The sequence below is a fragment of the Bos indicus genome, chromosome 25 (assembly GCF_029378745.1).
Source record: "Bos indicus isolate NIAB-ARS_2022 breed Sahiwal x Tharparkar chromosome 25, NIAB-ARS_B.indTharparkar_mat_pri_1.0, whole genome shotgun sequence".
Taxonomy (NCBI): Eukaryota; Metazoa; Chordata; class Mammalia; order Artiodactyla; family Bovidae; genus Bos; species Bos indicus.
In genome coordinates this window covers 18,367,854-18,392,928 of record NC_091784.1, presented here as the reverse complement: position 1 = coordinate 18,392,928, position 25,075 = coordinate 18,367,854, and the positions used below count along the sequence as shown (strand labels likewise).

General features: G+C 48.5%; 2 protein-coding genes across 8 annotated transcripts in view; one reads left to right on the top strand and one right to left on the bottom strand.

Moving 5' to 3' along the window:
• Nucleotides 1–8,444, bottom strand: part of IQCK (IQ motif containing K) — a 161,499-nt gene extending 153,055 nt beyond the window's left edge. For both annotated transcript variants that reach the window (XM_070779747.1, XM_070779746.1), the window contains exons 1-2: nucleotides 8,323–8,444; nucleotides 6,539–6,576 (exon numbers count right to left, since the gene is read on the bottom strand). The gene's annotated coding sequence lies outside the window, so the exon portion shown is untranslated. The remainder of the gene's footprint in view (nucleotides 1–6,538; nucleotides 6,577–8,322) is intronic.
• Nucleotides 8,428–25,072, top strand: KNOP1 (lysine rich nucleolar protein 1). 6 transcript variants are annotated; one of them, XM_070779745.1, is made up of 6 exons: nucleotides 8,428–8,655; nucleotides 11,541–12,442; nucleotides 13,496–13,606; nucleotides 14,631–14,699; nucleotides 18,151–18,228; nucleotides 20,507–25,072. In XM_070779745.1, the coding sequence occupies exons 1-6, from the start codon at nucleotides 8,436–8,438 to the stop codon at nucleotides 20,816–20,818; spliced, it is 1,692 nt and encodes a 563-aa protein (XP_070635846.1). In that variant the 5' UTR covers nucleotides 8,428–8,435; the 3' UTR covers nucleotides 20,819–25,072. The 6 variants fall into 6 exon arrangements, with proteins under 6 accessions (XP_070635846.1, XP_070635843.1, XP_019843201.2 ...); XM_019987642.2 differs by lacking the exon at nucleotides 8,428–8,655 and adding an exon at nucleotides 8,666–8,858; XM_070779743.1 differs by lacking the exon at nucleotides 8,428–8,655 and adding an exon at nucleotides 8,666–8,872.
• Nucleotides 25,073–25,075: the final 3 nt, after the last annotated feature.

Sequence of the window (25,075 nt, the reverse complement as noted above, 5' to 3'; positions counted from 1 at the left end):
AGGAAACACTTGGGACCAGCACACGTAGGCAACGTAAGAAGGCGCTGATGGATGCTGCCTGATAAGCACTGCTGACAAGCCATCTGCTGCCATTTTTCTCCAGCTGCTCAGCGGCTGTGCTGGGGGAACAAGCACTGACTCAGAACTGGTCCATGTTGTTACCTAGCAGGTGCCATGAGGGACCTGGTTTCACAAAAGCATTGAGAGCTGAGGCCAGCGACTAGCTTTGGAATGATGAACTAACGGCAATAATGAGGATGCCAATGGCAAAATGATAATAACAGCAATATCAGAATAGAAGACTGTAAGCTCCAAATACTGCACAATTGCACTCATCTCACACGCTAGTAAAGTAATGCTCAAAATTCTCCAAGCCAGGCTTCAGCAGTATGTGAACCGTGAACTTCCAGATGTTCAAGCTGGTTTTAGAAAAGACAGAGGAACCAGAGATCAAATTGCCAACATCTGCTGGATCATGGAAAAAGCAAGAGAGTTCCAGAAAAACATCTATTTCTGCTTTATTGACTATGCCAAAGCCTTTGACTGTGTGGCTCACAATCAACTGTGGGAAATTCTTCAAGAGATGGGAATACCAGACCACCTGACCTGCCTCTTGAGAAACCTATATGCAGGTCAGGAAGCAACAGTTAGAACTGGACATGGAACCACAGACTGGTTCCAAATAGGAAAAGGAGTACGTCAAGGCTGTATATTGTCACCCTGCTTATTTAACTTAAATGCAGAGTACATCATGAGAAACGCTGGGCTGGAAGAAGCACAAGCTGGAATCAAGATTGCTGGGAGAAATATCAATAACCTCAGATATGCAGATGACACCACCCTTATGGCAGAAAGTGAAGAGGAGCTAAAAAGCCTCATGATGAAAGTGAAAGAGGAGAGTGAAAAAGTTGGCTTAAAACTCAACATTCAGAAAACTAAGATCATGGCATCTGGTCCCATCACTTCATGGCAAATAGATGGGGGAAAACAGTGGAAACAGTGTCAGACTTTATTTTTGGGGGCTCCAAAATCACTGCAGATGGTGACTGCAGCCATGAAATTAAAAGACGCTTACTCCTTAGAAGGAAAATTATGACCAACTTAGATAGGATATTGAAAAGCAGAGATATTATTTTGCCAACAAAGGACTGTCTAGTCAAGACTATGGTTTTTCCAGTGGTCATGTATGGATGTGAGAGTTGGACTGTGAAGAAAGCTGAGCGCTGAAGAATTGATGCTTTTGAACTGTGGTGTTGGAGAAGACTCTTGAGAGTCCCTTGGACTGCAAGGAGATCCAACCAGTCCATCTGAAAGGAGATCAGTCCTGGGTGTTCATTGCTAAAGCTGAAACTCCAATACTTTGGCCACCTCATGCGAAGAGTTGACCTATTGGAAAAGACCCTGATGCTGGGAGGGACTGGGAGCAGGAGGAGAAGTGGACGACAGAGGATGAGATGGCTGGATGGCATCACCGACTCAATGGATATGAGTTTGAGTGAACTCCGGGAGTTGGTGATGGACAGGGAGGCCTGGAGTGCTGTGATTCATGGGGTCACAAAGAGTCGGACACGACTGAGCGACTGAACTGAACTGAAATGAAGCTGCAAATAATTTGACTCAGTCTTGGCTAAAACCATAGTTAAAAATTATTAAGTCATAAGCAATCACAAGATTTAATTAGAAGCCTTAGCAGGAAAGACGTTTATTGATACTAATGCAGGTGCTTTTGAAAATAAAAAGCCCTGGATTAGCTGTCACTGGAAAGATGAGAAAACTGAAGAATATTGAAAGTAAGTCATCGTACAGACACACACACGCACAGGACTAGCCAGATAGAATAAAGGTCTTAACACCTAATCTCATTTTCATGAAATTGAGTTTCTGACAGTTCTGTTAGCTGTGATGATTTGCTTTTTAAATGGAGATATCCTTACAAAATGTAATACTTAACCTCAAACAAGCCTGCTTTTCATGTTTGCTGCAAGAAACTGAATTTACTATGTTTGTTATAGAAAATTACATTTGTTAGAATGTTTGTTTTAAGAAACTGGATCTATCATCCATGTTATAAAAATCATTTCAGGGCCTGTGTATATAAACTCACCGTCTTTGACCTCATTAACTTATATTTGTAACTCTACCACTTTCTAAGTGACATCAAATTAGCTGCTTTTGAGAGCAACAAAACACTTGTCTTTACCTTCTTGCTACAGGCCTGTGTGACAAAAATAAATTCCATGATTCTAAAACAAATGCAAAGCATGCTTCTTTGTCAATATCAGAACATTTATTGAGCACTTTGTAAATGCCAGGCAGTGCCAAGCACCTTTGCATATGTCATCTTAAGCCATCGTCACAACAGCCCTGTGTGGTAGGTACAAGGATTATCCCCTCTTTGAGTTGTTGAGCAGCTTCCCCAACAAAACACCACTAGTCAATTGCATTGTGAAGAGCTGTTTGCCCTGAAGAAGGGCACACTCCTGGGAAAAGACAGCCGCAATAACAACCTTCTATTGACATTTGAGTGTTTTCATAATGGTACTGTGATTAGCAACTTGGATCACAGCACCAGGAGGGTAAGGACCAAGAGGCAAACGTTACAAGGAAAACATCCAAGATGAAAAAGATTTTTCTAGATACAATGCAATATGGGAGAAGGAATTTAAGCACTGGGTAGGAGTTGAAATAGACTGGAGATCTATTTCATCTATTTCTATGGTCAAATAGATATCTATCACCTCTGAGTCCATTATTCTCTTCTTTCTTTGAATTTTCCACTTCTCTCAACTCACCACTCTCTCCCGCTACCTAGTCCAATATACCGGCACATTCAGTCTTTTCTCCATTCAACATTTATTGACCTGCACTGTCCAATATAGTGGTCATTAGCCACATGCAGCTGTGTTAGCTTATCAGAACTTATTAGAAGCAAAACAAAAAATTCAGTTCCAAGGTTGCACTAATCACATTTCAAGTGCTCAATACCCATCTGTGAAAGTTCTATTGGACAGCACTCTTTCAGACAGTTGAGGTAGTGACGGTAGCCACAAGAATGAAAAATCTGAGTTCCTGACCTTGAGGAGTACACAATCTTAGAGAGGAAAATGGAACATCCAGCATTATTTATTAAGAGTAACACACACTGAGCCCTTGCTGCAAAACGGGCACTTTGCTAAGCCCTTTCGGAAATGGCCCTTTAGCTGCATCCTCCTAACACCAGAAATAGGTGCTGTTATTATCCTTATTTTACTGACAGGATGAGATGCAGGTACATCTTGTTTTACTGTGCTTCACTTTTTGCACTTAGAAGCTGTAGACTTTTTCTTCTTTACAAGTTGAAGATTTGTGGCAATCCCACCTACGTCAAGCAAGTCATTTCTCAACGGTATTTGCTCACTTTGTGTCTGTGTCACATTTTGGGAATTCTCACAATATTTCTAACTTTTTCTTTATTTTGTATTTGTCAAGGTGATATGTGCTCTTTGACATTAGTACTGCAAAAAGACCATAACTCATGGAATACTCAGATGATGGTGACAGCGTTTTTTTTAAGCAATAAAGTATTTTTACTTTTGGCCACCCTGGCTTGTGGGATTTTAGTTTCCCTACCAGGATTGAACCCCGGACCCTTTCCAGTGAAAGCTCGGAGTCCTAACCACTGGACCACCAGGGAATTCCCCAGCAATAAAGTATTTTAAATTAAGACATATACGGAGTGTTTTTTTAGATATAATGCTATCACGCACTTAATAGACTACAGGATTGTGTAAATGAACTTTTATGGGTACTGCTGCTGCTGCTGCTAAGTCACTTCAGTCGTGTCCAACTCTGTGCGACCCCACAGACGGCAGCCCACCAGGCTCCCCCGTCCCTGGGATTCTCCAGGCAAGAACACTGGAGTGGGTTGCCATTTCCTTCTCCAATGCATGAAAGTGAAAAGTCAAAGTGAAGTCGTTCAGTCGTGTCCAACTCTTAGCGACCTCATGGACTGCAGCCTACCAGGCTCCTCTGTCCATGGGATTTTCCAGGCAAGAGTACTGGAGTGGCATAGGAAGACAAAAAAATTCCTGTGAGTCTGTTTATTGCTGTGGTCTGGAATCCAGTAACTCGGAAGTATGCCAGGTATACTTAACTTGTTCAAGGTGTGTAAAGAGTAATATGGGGCAGCAAGACCAAGGGAACATTGCAGGCCAACAAAGGAAGGTGAGCTAAACGCCATTTGGGGATTTTAAGGAAGGTCAGAAGTAGACAGGGCTTCCCTCATAACTCAGTTGGTAAAGAATCTGACTGCAATGCAGGAGATCCGGGTTCGATTCGTGGGTTGGGAAAATCCCCTAGAGAAGGAAATGGCAATCCACTCCAGTATTCTTGCCTGGAAAATCTCATGGACAGAGGAGCCTGGTGGGCTACAGCCCATGGGGTTGCAAGAGTAGAAACGACTTAGCAATTAAACCACCACCACCACAGAAGTAGAGAAGGATTAAAACCAAATCTGTCTAGACCATGGTTGCTCAACACGTGGGCCACAGATTACCTACATCAGAATTACCTGGGGTGCTCCTTAAAAGTGCAAACCTCCTACACCCCATTAGGAGCCCTGTGGGCCGGGCCTGGGGAACTTTGTTTCAAAGAAGCTTCCTGTCTCCATCTCAGTGCTTCTTTCCTGCTCACTAAAGGAGGTTTCATTCTTTCTGGAGTTTTTTCTCTACTCTTCTCCAGTAGCATATTGGGCACCTATGGACCTGGGGAGTTCATTTTTCAGTGTCATTATCTTTTTGCCTTTTCATACTGTTTATGAGGTTCTCAAGGCAAGAATACTGAAGTGGTTTGCCATGGCCTTCTCCAGTGGACCACATTTTGCCAGAACTCTCCACCATGACCCATCTGTCTTGGGTGGCCCTACACGGCATGGCTCATAGTTTCATTGAGTTAGACAAGGCTGTGGTCCATGTGATCAGTTTGATTAGTTTTCTGTGATTGTGGGTTTCATTCTGTCTTCCCTCTGAGGGATAAGGATATGAGGCTTATGGAAGCTTCCTGATGGGAGAGACTGACTGTGGGGGAAACTGGGTTTTGTACTTATGGGCGGGGCCATGCTAAGTAAATCTTTAATCCAATTTTCTGTTGCTGGGCAGGGCTGTGTTCCCTCCCCGCTGTTTGATCTGAGACCAAACTATGGTGGAGTTAATGAATAATGGCAACCTCCTTCCTTGCTGTAAAGAACAATACTACATAGAACCCTAGTATACTAGGTCCATGAATCAAGGTAAATTGGAAATGGTCAAACAGAAGATGGTAAGAGTGAACAGTGAACACTGACATTTTAGGAATCAGTGAACTAAAATGGACTGAAATGGGCGAATTTAACTCAGATGACCATTATATCTATTATTGTGGGCAAGAATCCCTTAGAAGAAATGGAGTAGCCTTCATAGTCAACAAAAGAGTTCAAAATGCAATTCTTGGGTGCAATCTCAAAAACGACAGAATAATCTCTGTTCGTTTCCAAGGCAAGCCTTCAATATCACAGTAATCGAAGTCTACACCCCAATCAGTAATGCTGAAAAAGCTGAAGTTGAACAGTTCTATGAAGACTTACAAGACCTTTCAAAACTGATACCCAAAAAAGATGTCCTTTTCATTATAGGAGATTGGAATGCAAAAGTAGGAAGTCAAGAGATACCTGGAGTAACAGGCAAGTTTGGCCTTGGAGTACAAAATGAAGTAGGGCAAAGGCTAAGAGTTTTGCCAACAGAACGCATGGTTCATAGCAAACACCCTCTTCCAACAACACAAGAGACAACTCTACACATGGACATCACCAGTTGGTCAATACTGAAATCAGACTGATTCTATTATTTGCAGCCAAAGATGGAGAAGCTGTATACAGTCAGCAAAAACAAGACCGGGAGCTGACTGTGGCTCCAATCAAGAACTCCTTATTGCCAAATTCAGACTTAAATTGAAGAAAGTAGGGAAAACCACTAGACCATTCAGGTATGACCTAAATCAAATCCCTTACGATTATACAGTGGACATGACAAATAGATTCAAGGGATTAGATCTGATAGACAGTGTGCCTGGAGAACTATGGAGGGAGGTATGTGACGCTGTATAGGAGGCAGGGATCAAGACCATCCCCAAGAAAAAGAAATGCAAAAAGGCAAAATGGTTGTGTGACCAGGACTTACAAATAGCTGAGAAAAGAAGAGAAGCAAAAGGCAAAGGAGAAAAGGAAAGATACACCCATTTGAAAGCAGAGTTCCAAAGAATAGCAAGGAGAGATAAGAAAGCCTTCCTCAGCAATCAGTGCAAAGAAATAGAGGAAAATAATAGAATGGGAAAGACTAGAGATCTCTTCAAGAAAATTAGAGATACCAAGGGAACATTTCATGCAAAGATGGGCACAATAAAGGACAGAAATGGTATGGATCTAACAGAAGCAGAAGATACTAAGAAGAGGTGGCAAGAATACACAGAAGATCTAGACAAAAAATATCTTCACAACCCAGATAATCATGATGGTTTGATCACTCACCTAGAGTCAGCCATCCTGGAATGTGAAGTCAAGTGGGCCTAAGGAAGGATCACTACAAACAAAGTTAGTGGAGGTGATGGAATTCCAGTTGAGCTATTCCAAATCCTAAAAGATGATGCTGTGAAAGTGCTGCACTCAATAGGCCAGCAAATGTGGAAAATTCAGCAGCAGCCACAGGACTGGAAAAATCTCAGTTTTCATTCCAATCCCAAAGAAAGGCAATGTCAAAGAATGTTCAAACTACCACACAGTTGCACTCATCTCACATGCTAGCAAAGTAATACTCAAAATTCTCCAAGCTGGGCTTAAAGAGTGCGTTTACTGTGAACTTCCAGATGTTCAAGCTGGTTTTAGAAAAGGCAGAGGAACCAGAGATCAAATTGCCAACAACCACTGGGTCATCGAAAAAGCAAGAGAGTTCCAGAAAAACATCTACTTCTGCTTTATCCAACTACACCAAAGCCTTTGACTGCGTGGATCACAACAAACTGTAGGAACTTCTTAAAGAGATGGGAATACCAGATCACCTTACCTGCCTCCTGAGAAATGTATATGCAGGTCAAGAACCAATAGTTAGAACTGGACATGGAAAAACAGGCTGGTTCCAAATTGGAAAGGGAGTACATCAAGGCTGTATATTTTCACCCTGCTTATTTAACTTATATGCAGAGTACACCATGCAAAATGCCAGTTGGATGAAGCACAAGCTGGAATCAAGATTGCTGAGAGAAATATCAATAACCTCAAACACACAGATGACACCACCCTTAGGGCAGAAAGAGAAGAACAACTAAAGAGCCTCTTGATGAAAGTGAAAGGAGTAGAGTGAAAAAGTTGGCTTAAAACTCAACATTCAGAAAACTAAGATCCTGGCATCTGGTCCCATCACTTCATGGCAAATAGATGGGGAAACAGTGGAAACAGATTTTATTTTCTTGGACTGCAAAAATCACTGCAGATAGTGACTGCAGCCATGAAATTAAAAGATGCTTGCTCTTTGGAAAAGCTATGACCAACCTAGACAGCATATTAAAAAGCAGAGACAATACTTTGCCAGCAAAGGTCCATCTAGTCAGAGCTGTGGTTTTTCCAGTAATCATGTATGGATGTGAGAGTTGGACTATAAAGAAAGCTAAGCACTGAAGAACTGATGCTTTTGAACTGTGGTGTTGGAGAAGACTCTTGAAAGTCCCTTGGACTACAGGAGATCAAACCTGTCAATCCTAAAGGAAATGTTCATTGGAAAGACTGATGCTGAAGCTGAAGCTCCAACACTTTGGCCACCTGATGAGAAGAACTGACTCCCTGGAAAAGACCCTGATGCTGGAATGATTGAAGGCAGGAGAAGAAGGGGACGACAGAGGATGAGGTGGTTGGATGGCATCACCGACCGAAGCATCATGAAAATGTGCTTCAGCAAACTCCAGAAGTTGGTGATGGACAGGGAAGCCTGGCGTGCTGCAGTCCACGGGTCGCCAAGAGCGACTGAACCGAAAGGAGTTTTCAGCATCACTGGTTCAGGCCAAGGTCCCGTTTATTCCCTTCTTTCTCTTGCCTTCGACCTGACTATGGATTTAGGCTGGAGGCTGCGCTGCGTAACCTCGGGCAAGCCTCTCAAGAGTCTCAGTTTCCCGGCACATAACACGGGGAGCCCGGCGGGCCCGCGGCGAGGCTGCCTAGAGGCCTCGCACGTCAGCCGCCTGGCGCACAGTAGGCGCCCAGCAAGCGCGAGCCCTGCCGGGCGGCCCGAGTCCCATCCCTCTCGGCCGGCCCGGGCTGCCTACCCTCGCAGATCTGCTCCCACAGGTTCTTGCTGGGTAGGTCCGAAACCTGCACCGGCGAGGCGGGCAGATCGAGGGGCTCGGGAGACACTACGGTCACTGGCGTCCTGGCAGTGATGGACGACTCGTTGGAGACTGTCCCTTCCAAGCGCTGGGCGGTTCGGCCCACAGGTCCGGGCGCCGCCATGGCCGCCGTTTCCACGGCAACCGCGCGCCCAAAAAGGCCGCGACCCGGAAGAAACCGTCTCTTGCGGGGACGGGCCAGCGAGTCGAGATTGACTTCCGGGTCACGGCGGCGCGGGCTTTCACGTGGAGGCGGGGAACATTGGCCTTTGGGTGAGTTCGGATAGCGCGTCGTGGGCGGGACGGAACCAGGAGTGCAGACTGGGTCTGGGGATTTGCGCGGCGATCCGAGGGACCGGACAAGGATGACTTACACCCTCAGATCCACGTTCCTCTCGTCGCCGGTCTGAGGCGCCATCTTCAGGAAGTTCTCCCGCCTTGGAGCGGACCTGGGACCCGGCGTAATCCCTCCCTCTGTGCGGAAACCTTGGTGCGGTCGGGTGTTTGAGGGGGCAGTCTCCCCTCGCGGCTCCCTTGCTTCCTGTTAGTGAGCCTGCGGTGGGAGTTGGGTTTTGGAGCACGGGCTCCGAAGTTCTGCGGGCTAGGTTCGAATCCTTGTTTTACCCCTTGCTGGCTTTGGGACGCAGGACAAGTGAATTAAAGTCTCCAAGTCTCGGTTTGCACGTCTCTGAGATGGGTTATTTACACCGATCCTCATGGGGCTTCTTCGAGAATTTAAAAGCGCTTTTGGAGAAAGCATTTTGCGTTCGCAGGAGACGCTGTAAGGTTTATTTCCTCTTCCCTTCTTGAAGGAATGAATACACTTGGGATGTCGGGTTTGAAGGGAAGGCTCTTCTTCACTGCCGAAGAGGACAGTGCTGCAGTGTTTTAAACGGAGATAGGAAGAGAAAGGGATTAATTTGGCGACCAACTCCCTTTGACTTCTTCATTGTTACAGATCTCTAGACCACTCCTCCACTTGAGGCGCCCTTGACTCCACCCTCTCCGGTTTGGCACCTTCTCTCTCTCCTTTGCAGGCCCCTCTTCCTCTGCCCACCCATTTAAACGTTAGTATTCTCTGAGGTTCTGTCTCAGGCTCGTTCTGTTCAAAGCTTATATACCATCCATATATTTCTGAATGTATTTCACCCATATCAGCCCAGTCACCTCTGAGCCTCAGACTCATACAGCCAGCAGTCCACCAACATCTCCCCATGGATGTCTCAAGGTGTCTGGCGTCACAGAGAGTCAGACGTGACTGAGTGACTGAACTATTCCAACCAGCCTGTTGCCTTCAGTCACCTCTCCGCAGTCACCTTACACTTCAGTTTTTTTGTCTTAGGTCTTAGCATTTCCATCCTGTGCTTGCCCAAGCTGGAAACCTCTTCAGAAAGTTTGCTGGCAACTAGTAGGCCAGATTTAATGACCTCTCTTACTCTGACCTTACCACTGTGCTTGCTTTTATCACATGTATCACTGTTACCACAACTCTTTTCCATCCACACTTACTTGCTTCTTGATGGCAGGGTCATCTTTTGTTCATCTGTGTGTCTCTAGCATCCCTTCCTTCATCCAGTGAGCATCTACTGAGCACCCACCCTGCTAGGTACAAAGCTGGGCCCTGGGAATACAGCAGAAAGCCAGCCAGCCAGGAGGAAGCCTGTGGTTGATCCCTCAGATCTCCAGGTGCTATAGGAGCCAATTATGAGTAAACTTGAGCTACAGAACAGGGCTGGCCTGGCTCTTTGAAACAGTTTAGAGTGAGGCATGCCCAGCCTCTGGGCTCTGAGGCTGAGGAAAACTGAAGCAGCTCCTGGCCTTTCCTGCCCACTGTCCAAAGCTCCTGTGAGGAGCCATTTGTTTCTGGATTCCCTGAGTGTCTCCATGTCATCTAGTCCAGGAACCAGGACCTGGGCTGGTGACTGGAGTGAGAGACTAGTCCAACTGGAAGCTGAAATGTATTTGAGGGCCCACCCAGCGCCTTCTCATAGGTGCCTCCATGACAGCCTCCCTCCAAAAAAAAAAAAAGCTGAGCATTCAAGGTCATTAAATGTTGCCAATTTGTTTGAAAAATTAAAAACATTGAAACAGACTTGTAGACTGGATATGGCTCCCACCACCACCTGTGAGCCTTTGATCTCATCTGGTTCATTGCCTCTTATGGATGGGGAAACTGAGGCCCAGAGAAGCCACTGCTGGGTGGCAAGACTACATGAATCACCATTTGAACACAGCCATTCTGAGCCCCAACTGGGGCTCCTCACCATACCTCACTTTTGCTCTCATTCTTAGGAAGGTAATTAGAAGAGAGTTACCCTAGGTGTAGGCTGGGGCAGTTAATTTCCAGATGCAAAGCAACAGAGCTCTTCAGATGAAGCAAGGGTTAGTGATATCACAGTTACTACCTCTGGTGAGAATCAGCAAGAAGAGTTAACCTAAGATTCCTGTCCCCTTCATCCAGTAAAAGGTAAGACACCAGGGGCAATGCCTGGCCTGTGGCTTGAGTGCAGGTGTTTCAGTGGCTGGCACAGGGTCCATTTCTGTGGAATGAATGATTAGGCTTAAGAGGCTTGAGGAAGGGGGTTAGGAAAGCAATCAACAATCTGCCAAGCACTTTCCATGGATTATTGTTTATTCTTTCCAACAGCTCTCTGAGAAAGGACAGGTTATCTCCTTTTCAGATGGGGAAGTTAAGGCCTGGGGAGGATAGGTGATTGACTTAAGATGAGGGAGCAACATGGATTTATTTGAACCTGAGGCTGTCAGGATTTAAACTTCTGGGGGTTTCCTAGTAGTAAAGAACCTGCCTGCCAACGCAGGAGACCTAAGAGACTCAGGTTCGATCCCTGGGTTGGGAAGATCCCCTGGAGAAGTCATGGCAACCCACCCCAGTATTCTTGCCTGGAGAATCCCATGGACAGAGGAGCCTGGTGGGCTACAGTCCATTGGGTCACAGAGTCGGACACAACTGAAGCCACGTCGCATGCACTGCTTCTTCCATCATATTTCCCTTTGCTCCCCAGGAATCGTGCCCATTTTCCTAGCCCCTAACCTTTCAGACCATCCACTCCAAGAAGCGTGACTCACGGTCATACCTAGTGGAGTTGTACTCAAGGCCACTTCACGTGGGATAATTAGAACCATTTTTTTTTTTTCAGGAATGATCACTAAGGCTCACAAAGGAGAGGTGGGCCTTGGGCTCCCAGAGAAAAAGAAGAAGAAAAAGAAAGTGGTTAAAGAACCAAAGACTCAATACTCAGTTTTAAACAGTGACAATTATTTCGCAGAGGTTTGTCCAAGAGCCACACCACCCTTGAAGGGTGTGATCCAAGAACAGGCACCCAGAATGCCTCTCGTGAAGAAAAAGAAGAAAAAGAAGGGTCACAGCACCATCTGTGAGGAGCACCTTGAACCTGAGATCACATTACGCGCTGGACGGACTGAGCGGTCACACAGCCCCAGGACACAGGCACTTGGTCTGTCTAAGTCCCTCAGTGCAGAGAAGAGGAAGTCCATGTCCCCTGGCTCAAGGGTGAAGACCTCTCCAGACCCCAGACAGGACGAGGAAGTGACCAGAGTTGGCAAGAAGCTCAAAAAACACAAGAAGGAGAAAAAGGCCAAGGAAGCTACAGCTTTCTCAGGCAGGGATCCTTGGTTCTGCGAGGCTGGGAATACAGTGTATACTCACTCAGTTGGGAAGGATGGCGTCCGGGAGCAGGCAGCCTTGGGACAGAAACAAAAGCAAGGGAGTCCCAGGGAACACAGCGTGAAGATGAAGAAGAAGAAGAAAATCCACTGGGAGGGAGATCCCCCACTGGGGCACCCTGAGTGCTCCTGGTCCCTGGAGAGCAGCCCTACGAAAGGAAGTAAAAAGAAGCCAGTCAGAGTTGAAGCTCCAGAATACATCCCCATAGGAGATGGCTCCAGGGCTTCTGTGAAGAAGAAAGTGAAGTCCAAGAAAAGGGTGGAGCAGGCAGACACTGAGGAGCCAGCTCTGAAGAGGAAGAAGAAGAAGAAGAAGAGGCAGCAGAGCGAAGTAGCAGAGGAGCCTTGGGAAGAGGTAGGCTTTCCTTCAGAAGCCAACTGCTTGGGGACAATAAGGATGGAAGTTCGGAGTGTTTTCGTGTGTGTAATCAGTCAGGAAACGGGGATTTATTGACACAGATAACTAGAAAGTTTGATAACTGTCTAGCTTCAGGTATGGCTGGATCTGGGCACTAGTGTAATATCCTCAGTAGTACAGGTATATATCCCTTGCTATTGAAACTTTACCCAAGTTTTCACTATTCTGCACTCAGGATCTGGATTAATAGGATTAAGTTTTTGAATTATTAATAGGATTTAATTAATATTAATTATTAAAATTTTATTAATAGGAATAAGTTTTTCAGATCAATTCCTCTTTCTAAACTCTTACTACTTGCTATCTAAAGCTCAGGACCCAAATAGTTCCTGAGATAATACGATGTCCAGAGCTATCTGAGCTCAAGATACACAGTTTAGGGATCAAATTAAATTTGGATCCCAGAAGATGCCTATGTGGCTTTTCCTCGCTCTGGCCTTTGTATCTTTATGTGCTGGTTTTAGTCTCAGGCTCCTCCCCACCCCAACCCCGAGGTGAGATGGTCCCAGCACCTCCAGGCTTTCATCATAGTAGTTAAGCCACCGGCACAGGGAGAAGGGCAGCCCCTCCAAAACGATTACAGGAAGCGTCCTGGCACTGCTCTCCCAGCTCTCCATTGGGTCGCACAAACCAGAAGCCCTGGTCTGAAGCCCGTGGGCAGAGGCTGACAGCGTCCGACCCACTGGCACCCCGCTGTCCAAAGCTGGGGGGAGGTGGTGGTCCTGTTACCAGGAGGAAGGGAAGGGATGGCCACCTGGTGGAGACGGCAGAGATGTGCTGTCCATCCAGACCAGCTTCCGGGATGCGGGCGGGGAGGGAGGAGGTGGGCTGAGCACAGGGGCCCGGGGGTGATGTGAGCGAACAGAGCCCTCCAGGGCTCAGCACATGGGACTTGGGGGGCCAGGCAGAGCACACCCGAAGCACGGAAGTAGCAGTTGTCACTGCTGAAGACCTCGTGGAAAGTGGCCACCCCAAATCTCACTGTCACAGGGTCTGCAAGGGGCTGAGGTCACTGAGAGAGCGTGGCCCATGCAGGCCCGGCAAGGACACCGTGTGCGAGCTGAGACCTGTGAGGGGCCGGCTGAGCTCGGGGAGCAGCAGGTGCGGAGACCTGGGAGGAGCGAAGGGGCAGGGGTGGCAGGGGCTGGGACTGCTGGGGCTTGGCTGACTGCAGCAGCTGCAGGGGTCTGGATTTTCATGTAAATAAGATGGGAGCCCCGGGAGGGTTTGGGAGGATGGGGTGGTGTGGTCCAGGTGTGGTGGTTTTACTACGTTTTAATTGAGATAGAGCTGACATAGGGCATTCTGTAAGTTCAGGATGTCCCTGAGCTGCTGTGTGGAATGGACCGGTGTTGGGGGTGGGGAAGCAGCGGCAGAGCCTGTCCTAGTGGTTCAGGCAGGAGAGAAGGAACTCAGAGTTGGGGGGCGTGGGGCATGGTATTGAAGAGGGGACTGGGGGGATTCAGGTTCGCTGCAGGGCCGCCATCCCCTGCCTCTGCCCGCCCCTCCCCCACCATCAGTGGGGCCCTGGCCTTGCTCCTGGCTGGTTTGGCGTCACCTGGGAAGTGAGGTGTCGTCTGGCAGGGAAGGTCGCGCTCTCGCCTTGAGTCAGGAGATCTGGGTTAGTGTGAGTCCTGTCCCTGAGCTGTGCGGTGACCTCGTGATAGCCCCTTCACTGCTCTGAGCCTTAGTTTCTTCATCTGGCAAATAGGTCAGTGCCACAGTTCTGAGGCCAGAATTGGGGAGCGTGGTGGAAGAGAAGGGCTTCGCAGGTAGCTGAGTGGTCAAGAATCCACCTGCCAATGCAGGAGACGTGGGTTTGATCCCTGGGTTGGGAAGATCCCCTGGAGTTGGAAATGGCAACCCACTGTAATCTTCTTGTCTGGAAAATTGCATGGACAGGGGAGCCTGGTGGGCTACAGCCCATAGGGTCGCAAAGAGTCCGCTACGACTTAGCACTAGTGGAAGAGAGGGGAAAGCAGGTGTTCTGGCGGGGGTGGGGGGCTGGAAGAGGGGTGGTGCTGCTGTCTTCCATCTTTTCTGGACTCGCACAGTCTCACCTGCTGGGCTGCCCCAGTGGAGGCCATGGTCCACTTGAGCCTTACTTCCTCCGCCTTCTCTGCAGGAGCCCGACACGGACTTGGAGGTGGTGTTGGAAAAGAAGGGCAACATGGACGAGGCGCACATAGACCAGGTATGGGCGGTCCCCGTCATCCCCCACCTCCCCCAGACCCCCAGAAACAGGCTTGCCTCCTAACTGGCCACAGGAGCCTGGTCCCAGAGGCGCTGGGGATTCCACGGGCCCCCAGGCCGGCCTCTGCCCCATCTGCAGGGGCAGGGAGCCTGTGGCTACCCTTAATGCTGGGAGAGCCCTTGACTGCCACGGCCTTGGCTGAGGAGCATCCGGTCCTGCAGCATCCCAGGCTGAGGTTGTCCTCCTCCTAACTGCCGCAGGGGGAGGAGGGGACGTGTCCCCAGAACCCACAGGCTGGGCAGGGGAGACAGTCTCTGCCTGGCCCATGTGCCACCTCCTAGGCTCCTGGCAGCAGTGTTTTTTGTTTGTTTTTTTTTTCTTTTTCAACTTTATTTAAATATAATTGACATACAAAAATTACACATATTTAAGGTGTACAGTTTGATGAGTTTTAACATATGTATGCATCTAGGAAACCAGCTAAGCAATTAAAATAACAAACATACCCACCGTTTCCAGAAGTTTCCTCGTGCCCCTTGGTAATCCATCCCACCCTTCCCCATCCCCGGGTAACTGCTTCTACTCTGTGACTGTGAATTAGTTTATGTTTTCTAGAATTTGTATATAATTGGGATTATACAGCAGTGTTCTTTTTTAAACAGGCTTCTTTCACTTAATCATTTTGAGATTTATCTATATTGTTGCATGTATCAATAATTTATTCGTTGTTATTGGCTGTCCAGTATTCCTAGTTCTATTTGTTTTGATGTTAAAAACATTTTCAGTTCTCAACTGAATTGCCTAGATTGCCTTTGGCAAAAATCATTTGACTCTGTGTGTGTCTGATGTGTGGTGTGGCTCTATTTCTAGGCTCTCCATTGAGATTCACTGCTCTGTGTGTCTGTCTTTACACTAGTACCTCGTTGTCCAGATTACTGTAACTGTATAATAAGTCTTCAAGCACGTAGTGTAAGTCTCTAGCGTCATTCTTTTTTAAGTTACTTTGGCTATTTCATGGCCTTTATGATTCTATATAAATTTTAAAATTAACTTGTTGAGTGCTACCAGAAAATACCGCTGGGTTTTTTATTAGGATTGCCTTGAATCTTTAGACTAATTTGGGAAGAATTAACATCTTAACAGTATGAAGCCCTGTGACCCATAAGCATGGCATCTTTGTCATGCTTTTGTTTAGGTGTTCTTTAATTTCTCTCAGTAATGTTTTATGGTTTTCAGTGTACAGGTTCTACACATCTTTGGTCAAGTTTTCCTTAATTATTTTATATTGTTGGTGCCGTTGTAAATAGTATTTTAGTTCAGTTTTCCATTGTTGCCTTTATTGCTAGTCTGTAGAAATACAACTCTTGTACAGAAGCTTTAGGATGGGTGGTTTTATTGTGGACCAGCTTCTGCTTTTATCACGCCCAGATCCTATGTGGGAGCCGGACTTTTGGAATTGGGTATTTTGTGATCCTGGACCCCAAGGCTTATCAGAACAGCATAGTAAATAACCACATAAATGTGGCCTTGGGCCATTGCTGGTGAGGTGACCTTGGCAGTCACCAGCCTCACGACCCCATGTAGGGGGCTGTGACGACCAGACGAGGCTGCACTGGGGAGGCGCTCAGCAAGGGCTGGCCCAGGATCTGTGCTTAGTAAGCGGGAGCCATTCACCTGCCTGTGTCCTCAGGCCGCGTCAGGGAGGCACTGCTGGACAGAAGCCGCAGGGTGTGAGGTGGGCACAGCCCGGGGGTGGCCCCGCTGCTCCAGGAGAGAGAAATGGAGGAGTGCTGGCAAGCCAGCCGTGTACGAGGAGGGAGGCCTGCCAGATGTTTCATGGAGAATTCCCAACCTGATGCCTTTGGGGCCCTTCTCCCTGGAGGAGGAGCAGAGAGGATCAGTAGGTTGCTGCTGCCAGAGCCCGCTCCAAGGCCTGGCACAGAGCACGGGCCTCCCAGAACCAGGAGCGCCCCAGCCTCCTGCAGGGCAGAGTCTCTGGGGGCGGGGAGGCCCAGCCTCCTGCAGGGCACAGTCATTGGCGGCGAGCAGGGAGGCTGGGCTGCAGGGGCTGGTGGGGCCTCACAGAGAAGACAGGTGGGCACTGACTCGTCTAGGCCCAGCCCCTGCCCTCCTCTTCTCCCAGGTGTCCCAGCCACTCACATGCCACTTGTCCATGCAAAGCTCACCAGCCACCTCTTTGCTTCCTATGAATCTGTGCCTGTTAAATACTTCACAGTTTCTAAGAAAACTGTTTTGGGTGACAGATGGCCTCAATGTAAGTGAAGCTTTCTGCCTCACCTCTATTTCTCCTGTAAAAAGTTCATTATGTTAAAAAAAAAAAAAAAGGTGGGGGAAGCAACCTGAAATCCTACGACCTAATAATAATCACTGTTACCGCTTTGTCGTTCTATTCTTCCAGGCTTTTCCTTTGTAACAGTATACCTGTGATCTCAGAGCAGCATGCAGTCATGAGCCGTATACTGTTCTTTTCACTTTTATCACTTAGCAGGTGAACTGCTTTCCGCTTCACTGAGTGCACATCCACTGAGTTCCACATGGTTCCCCGCTGGCAGCTTGACTCCCCTGGAGGAATCTGCCATCACTTTCTCTTTCATCCCTGCAGCTGCCACTCGACTTTGTTTTATGTAGTTTTGAACTACATAAACAGTCACCTCGTTTCAGCCTGTGGCAGATGAGAAGAGAGGAGGAAAGGCCACAAACTCGGGGCAGCTAAATTACAACTGAACCCTTGGGGGGAAGGGGCAGGCCCTCGAAGCTTCTGTATCCAACTGCAGCATCATTAGTGCGCTGACTGTGGCCTTGAGCCGCTCTGCTCACAGTGTGTGAGGTCCCTGCTGTGCCGGGGGCTGATAGTCTTACGTTCCGTACCACAGTTCATTGTGAGAGCGGGGGACTCTCACACCAACCAGTAAGTCCCTGACATACTCAGTGTCCTGCAGTTCAGCTCAGTCTGCCGCTGTCTGCCTGGAGATACTGTCAGATCCCTCAGCTGAAGGGCTCAGTCCCACCAGACTGCTCCCCACCCCCACCCCCCACATTCAGATGTCAGTCTTAAGCCAGGTTGTCAGCTGTGCCTCAGACCAACCAGCTACAGATCAGAGGTTCCAAAGACTTCCTCCTCGGGTTCAATTAATGTGCCAGAGCAACTCAGAACTCACAGAGGCACTTTACTCGATAGATCACTGGTTTATTCTAAAGGGATATAACTCAGGGGCAGCCGGAAGAATGAGATTCACAGGGCAGGGGGCTTGGAGCTGCCATACCTCCCACAGTCTGCAGCAGAACAAAGCTGCCTGAGATACCACCAGATCCCTCAGGTGAAGATCCCTTCAGTCTCCCCCCGACTCCCACCGCATCTCTGTCCTGGCTTTGAAGCTCAGAGGAAACTGTCTGTCTCATTGCTCTCTTCCCTTTCCTTTCCCTTGCTCAGGTGAGGCGAAAAGCCTTGCAAGAAGAGATTGATCGTGAGTCGGGTAAAACAGAAGCTTATGACACCAAGAAGTGGACAGTAAGTTCGCCACTGGGCTCTTTGAGGGGTGCTCCAGCGTCCCTCCTTCTCACCTTGTGGAGTGGAGGGACAGGAGGCCGAGTCCATCTGGCCCAGGGGCAGCCCCAGCCCGCCATCTGGCTCCCTCTCCACAGAGCTCGTCCTCAGCTCATTTCCTTCCTTCTGCAAGAGGCGCTTGCCTCCCTCCTGGAGAGCTGGCTGCTTGAGATAAGCTGCCTGGACCTTTGTCTCCTCCTCTGGATGGGCAGGATGTCCTGGGCACCAGTTTCTTGGGGCACATGATGGCGAGCCCTTCCCAGCAGTGGGCGGTGCCCTCAGAAGGCTGCTGACACAGATGGAGGGGGCAGAGGTGGGGGTGTGTGTGGCAGGCCTCTGGTCCAGTTGGAATAGGAAATTTCCAAACCAGGGCTGAGGAGATGGGACAGGAGAGTGTATAGCATGGGGCACGTGATCTGGCTGAAGCGGGGGATGGGAGGGTGTGGTGGGCACTGCTGGAGGGTATGTGTGTGGGGAAGCAGGGAGCTGGTGTAGAAGGCTCAGTGTGCAGGCCTGAGGCCTAGGAGGGGGCAGAGGGGAGGGAAAAGAACTTGTTAACAGACGTGGATCTGGGGGAAGAGGATCCAGATGACAGGAAGGCGTGTCTGCTTGTGCTGTTTGAAGCTTTCATAGCGTAACACAGAAAAGGACAGTTGATTTGAATCTAAAGACCCGAGATCCGTTCTGAGCTCGGCCACTTTCTGTAGCTATGAGACTTGAGCAAGTAACTTCCCTCCTGTGACCTTCAGTTTCCGCACCTGTAAAATGGGACTGGTGCCCTGGCCCAGTGGAGTATGGAATGCGGCTTGTCGCGTGTCGTTCCTCTAGGGCCTCCTTTCTCTCCACCCACTTGAGCTGGGCAGAGCTGATATGAGTCCATGATTGAATGAGGAAGGTCAGAAGCAGGCCGGCGCCACCCCGAGCCGCAGCCCAGCAGCTCCACTGGTGGGCCTGACCACAGGGGGCTGCTCGGGGGCTGGGGTCCTCCGCACATGCTTTAGTGGCACTGCCCCAGGGCCCAGGGCCACTTGCCTGCTGAGGCACACGGTGGGCATGTGAGACCGGGTCCCCTCCAGGAGCTGGCTCCCAGGACTGGTCAGCGTCTGGCAGCTCTCTCCTCAGACCGAGCGTGAGGTTGTCAGATGTGGCCTTATTCTAGAAATTGAAGGCCTGGGAAGCTGTCTTTGGTCCTGTATTGGGGCCACTGTAAAGCTGGGGGAACTTGTCACCAGTTCACTCAGGGCAGCTGTAGTGATGACTGGTTCCTATTATTCTCTCAAAGCTGACCTAGAATTAAGAGCTCCGCTAGCGTTTGGCTTACAAGCGGAAAGTTCCCGGGTGGCACGGAGGTCAGCAGTCCTGGTGGGGTGGGTGGGTAGGAGGTGAGGTAGAACAGCCAATTCTTGAGGATTTAAAACCAACCAGGAATCCTGCTCTGGGTTGTTGGTATCAAGTCTGATCTGAGCCTCACTGAAGCCCTGTCAGGGATGGGGGGAGTGTTACACCCCCACTTTATAGATGAAGACATTAAGGTTCAGAGAGGTTAAGTAACTTGACCGTGGTAACACAGGTGGGGTTTGATCCTGAGTCTTCAAAGTCAGTCTTCATGGGGTTTCTTTGGGAAGAGAGTTTCTTTGGGAAGGGAGTCTTCTGTTGGGCCACTTCTCCAAGGTGCTGTTTTGCGTTTTCTCGAACATGGGTGATTAGTGCATGGGTGGTAGAGTGTTCTGGAGAGGAATTGGAACCCCAGGTTCCTGGGCTGACTCTGCCTCCGACTCCTGTGACCCTTTACTTCTCCAGGCCTCCATGCCTTTCCTGCTAGAAAATGCAGTGCTTCTGCAAAGATAAATGCATTTCAGACTCCTGCTTGCGCTCTCCACTTCCACCTTAGGCTGACGGATGAGTAGCTAGCTGGTGAGGTGTGTCGTACTGACTGCCATGAACCGGGGGAGAAGGAGTTAAGCAGACAGGCAGCTCAGTGTGAAAGGTGGCTTTGGTGAGGGCCAGACCCAAGACGCAGTTCCAGCAGGATTACTGAGTAGGCCTGAGTCCCCTCCAGCTGCAGACCTCCATTTCCTCATCAGTGGAGTGGGAACCAACAGCACTCCTCACAGGGCTCTGGTTGGAATTAAGAAGTAGTTCCAGTAAGCCTTTGATCATCTGGATCCTCCCTGGCTGGGGACTGGGGAAAGACCAGGCTTTGGAAGCCAGGAGAGTAACCACCTGTTTTCTCTTACCACAGGGAACCCAGTTTGGCCAATGGGATACTGCTGGTTTTGAAAATGAGGAACAGAAACTGAAATTTCTCAAACTCATGGGTGGCTTTAAAAATCTGCCCCCTTCCTTCAGTCGCCCCTCTCCCACGGTGGCCAGGCCCAGCATGGCTCTCAGCAAGAAGGCGGCCGACACCCTGCAGCGGAACCTGCAGCAGGACTACGACCGGGCCCTGAGCTGGAAGTACAGCCGGGGGGCCGGCCTCGGCTTCTCCACCGCCCCGGCCAAAGTCTTTTATATTGACAGGAACGCATCCAAGTCAATCAAGTTTGAAGATTAAACTCTGCTGTCTCGTCCCCCAAGTCACCCAACGTTGCTTTTATTGTTCTGTCAGGCAGATGGAAGCCATAGGACAGTTGTCTCGAATCGAACTCCTGCGAAGACTAAGGACAACTGTGTTGATGTGCTTGGACAGACTGGGGTGAGGGCAGCTCCCTTCAAGAGCAGGAGAACGTGTCGAGTGGCTACTGTTTCCCGTGTGATGCTTCCATTCCTGCTGAAGACAGTGTAACTAGCAGTAGCTCACAGTTACCCAGTGTTTCCTGTGTGCCAGGCACTTACCTGTCTCCCCTGCATTCATGTATTTGATTGTCATGATTCTGAAACAGGTGCTATTATTATCCTCATCTTAGGAAATGGGGTTCTGGGATGAGGAAACTGGGGTTTAGGGATAAAGTAATAATACTGCCTTGGGTCACTCAACGAGTAAGTGCCAAGTGCACTTTTGTGCCCCAAGGCCTGTGTCAACTATTCCCTACACTGAATGTCCCCTCTAGGGAATTTCACCCAAAATACTCATGGGGATTAAAATGTCTTTTGATTGAAGAAACAGAGGCATATTACATGTCTACACCTCATACAGGAAGTAGGATTAATGTAAACGGGCAAGAGCAAGCTTGTTTCCCCTCACCCTGGTTGGAGTAGTCACAGGCAGAGAGGATTCCCACCAAACAGATGTGGCTGAGCTGCCTCCGCTGCTGGAAAACTGTTTCTAAACCCATCTTGCCTTCTGCAGTCTGTGTTCCTTCCATCCCCAGGGCTGTGCTGGGACTTAATCTTTCTGCTTTAACTGGATTCTGAGCAAGGCATTTAAGAAAGCAGTTGGCTAATCTTCCACATGCACGAATGGCACGTTCATTCCCAGGGACGTGATTGGTGGATTCTCTCCAACCACAAGGAAGAGAATCCTAAGTGACTTGCATGGAGGAGGTGGAATGTCAGGAGGCACAGACATGGGGGTGACAGGGCGCTGCCTCATCAGCCTGGGAACAGTGTTTCCAAAGCTTTGATGCAGCAGCCAGCCCCACAAACTCCCGGTACCACCCTCCCGAGTGACATGTGACTACCTTCTCTCCATTCACATAACATTCTGCTTCCCAGAATATAAGTTCTGCATGGGCCTTTTTCATGCCACTTGGCTTGAACTGCCCCACCAGACATGCTATCTCAGGCAGGCCTGGACAGCCAGGAAATTCAGTCTCACATGGAAGGGAGTCCTGTGTAGGGAGCTGGTTCAGCTTTCCATGAAGGAAACAAATGTTTCCTCTTTGCTCCACCATCCTACCTTGGCTTCATCAGCTTGGTGGAAAGATGGCTATAGCAATTCCATGCAGCAAACCAAGACACTGGACCATTCCAGAGGGAGAAGAGAAAGCTTCTTGTGGTTCAAGGAAACTTCCAGAAGCCCTTTTGCCATAACTTGGTGCCCAGCATTGGGTGCCCAGCGTTGCCCAGCCATTCTTGAGCCAGCCCCTGGCATGTGGAGGGAAATACTCAGGCCAGTCAGGAAGGAAGACAGGTTCAGATGCTGGCGAGGTGAGTGTGGGTGCACTACTGCCCCAGCGGCAGAGGGGAGGCCAGCAACCATTGGCCAGGTCTAGAGTCCTGATACCTGCGTTAGCCATGATTCTGGTGGGCCACCTCCCTCAGAACCTGAACGTGGCCCTCCACGGATTCAGTCCTGAGATACATAACAGAAGAGGCCTACACGGTAAGGTTCTGCATTGAGTTAGCTCTTCAGGGCATGTCCTCTTCCAACAGGGGTGGTCTTAATTCACCCTATAGGAACTTGGCCCAGTGTGAAAGGACCAACCACGTCTCTGATCCCTGTGTCTTGCTGAGAGCTCACATCACAGTTTGGGCCTGCTTGGCTGCCAGTAAGGACCGTGCTCACCCGTCTACTGTGTGATTCTGGAGAGTGGATGAGCAGTTGTCCCCCACCTGTCCCCATCATGGTCCCTCTCGTTAGGGCTGTGATGGTCAGGCCGTTCCCCTCTTGCCGTTCAGGGTATAGTCTCTCTCTGATAGGATTTGACTTTCTAGCACAATGTGGCTGAAGATTCCACTTGGCTTGGGAAGGCTTATTAGTCTGTTCCTGAAGCAGGGTCTAAGCAGAGAAGGTTGGACAGCCAAGACGGCAGGATGCCAGGTGTCCTCAGATTGAACTTGGCCTTGTCTCGGCTGCTCTCGTAGGTGCAGACCATGCTGCCCTAGTGACGGCTCCAGCCCTGAGGTTAACTGGACCTCTGTCCTTTTGTAAATTGAACACTGTCTTGAGTCACCCCTCTCCACTTTGCCCCGTGTCCTGGGTCCTCCTCAAGCTGTCTGCAAGTTTTTTTTTGGTGTGATTTCCCATGTTCTTTGTTGATTCTGTGTAACACAGCCTGCCTCCACTGGAACAAGGCAGTTTTTGGATTTTTACTCAGAATCTGGGAGAGGTGGGTGGGGGTGTCTGGTATGTAAGCACAGCCAAGGTCTTAGTTGAATATATAACCACCCTGCTCTCAAAAGCGTTGGCCTTTTCTCCCTTGGGGATTTCTCACAGACTGACCCTCCTATGTATGGCAAGGGCCTTCCCTCCTTACAATTGCCTTTATCCAGCTGTTCCCCAAACCTCAGGATTCTTAACCACTTTATTCCTTGAGGTGATTTCCTGCTGTTTCCCACTAAGTTCCTCCCTGAGGCCACCCTTCTGCAACTAGATTGGCCCATCAAAAGTATTTGCGAGATTAGAGTTCTTCCCTTAAAAATGTGTGTGTTTAGCTCTACAAACAGAACTGTTCAGGTTCTATGCACTCCCCCAACCCCCCGCCCACCCCAGTCCTCATTGGAACCTGTTAATATGTTGTGATAACCAACAGGAGTTTAAGGTAGCAGATGGAATTAAGGTTGCTAATCAGTAGTATGATTTGACTGGGCCTACCCAGATAATCCAGCATTAAAAGTATCAATAGAAGACAGAGAAGAGTCAAGAGATTTGTAAGAAACACTCAACAAGCTGTCACTAGTTTGAAGACGAAGGGATCCCATGCCAAGGCGTGCAGGGGGCCTCTAGAAGCTGGGAAAGGCAGGAAAACCAATTTTCCCCTAGAGACTCCAGAAGAACGCAGCCTGGCCAACACCTTCATTTTGAAGGAAAGGCCACTGGACTTCAGACCAGTAGAGCTGTAAGGTGATAAAACTGTGACATTTTAAACCCCTAGGTATGGCAGTTTAAAGCAGCAATAACAAAATTAATACAGGTCTCATGCAGAAGTTTTCATTTTTACCTTATTTCCTAAAAATTTTCTTATTCTTCTGGTTCCATCATTCTTCACGATCATAGACCTCACGCCATGTAGGCCGCAGTCTTCAGAGACTGGCTAATTTAGTTAACAGGCTGGGGAACCCACATGAGAACACTGAAAATCTCAGCTTTCACCTGGGCCAGAGTGAAATGTGAATCAGAAGCTGCTTTGGTGTAACGTATCTCTGACCTAATGTGAAAGTCCAAGTCCAGGTTAATGGAAGAGCAGTAGGAATTCACTGACTCCGGCTTGGGCACTGATGCCATCTGATGTATACAGACTCAGAAGAAATGACTTAAAAGTGCATAATTTGAATTTGCCAATTGATTTTTTAAAATTTATTTTAATTAGAGGCTAATTACTTTACAATATTGTATTGGTTTTGCCATACATCAACATGAATCTGCCACGGGTGTACACGTTTCCCATCCTGAACCCCCCTCCCACCTCTCTCCCCATCCCATCCCTCTGGGTCATCCCAGTGCACCAGCCCCAAGCTTCCTGTATCCTGCATCAAACCTGGCCTGGTGATTCATTTCTTATATGATATTATACATATTTCAATGCCATTCTCCCAAGTCATCCCCCACCTGCCTCTCCCACAGAGTCCAAAAGACTGTTCTATACATCTGTGTCTCTTTTGCTGTCTTGCATACAGGGTTATTGTTACCATCTTTCTAAATTCCATATATATGCATTAATATACTCTATTGGTGCTTTTCTTTCTGGCTTACTTCACTCTGTATAATCAGCTCCAGTTTCATCCACCTCATTAGAACTGATTCAAATGTCTTTTTAGTGGCTGAGTAATACTCCATTGTGTATATGTACCACAGCTTTCTTAACCATTCATCTGCCAATTGATTTTTCATTTGAACAGTATCATATAGTAAAAGTGGTATAGGAAATGGTTTTAATGGAATAATCTTGTGTAATAAAGGCCACTTGGGAATATTTGAGCAACGCCACCA

Coding starts and splice junctions, on each gene's coding strand:
- KNOP1 (XM_070779745.1), top strand. CDS start 8,436: ATGGACGACTCGTTGGAGACTGTCCCTTCCAAGCGCTGGGCGGTTCGG. Junction 8,656..11,540: donor CGGGGAACATTGGCCTTTGG/GTGAGTTCGGAT, acceptor TTTTTTTTTCAG/GAATGATCACTAAGGCTCAC. Junction 12,443..13,495: donor CAGAGGAGCCTTGGGAAGAG/GTAGGCTTTCCT, acceptor TCACTGTCACAG/GGTCTGCAAGGGGCTGAGGT.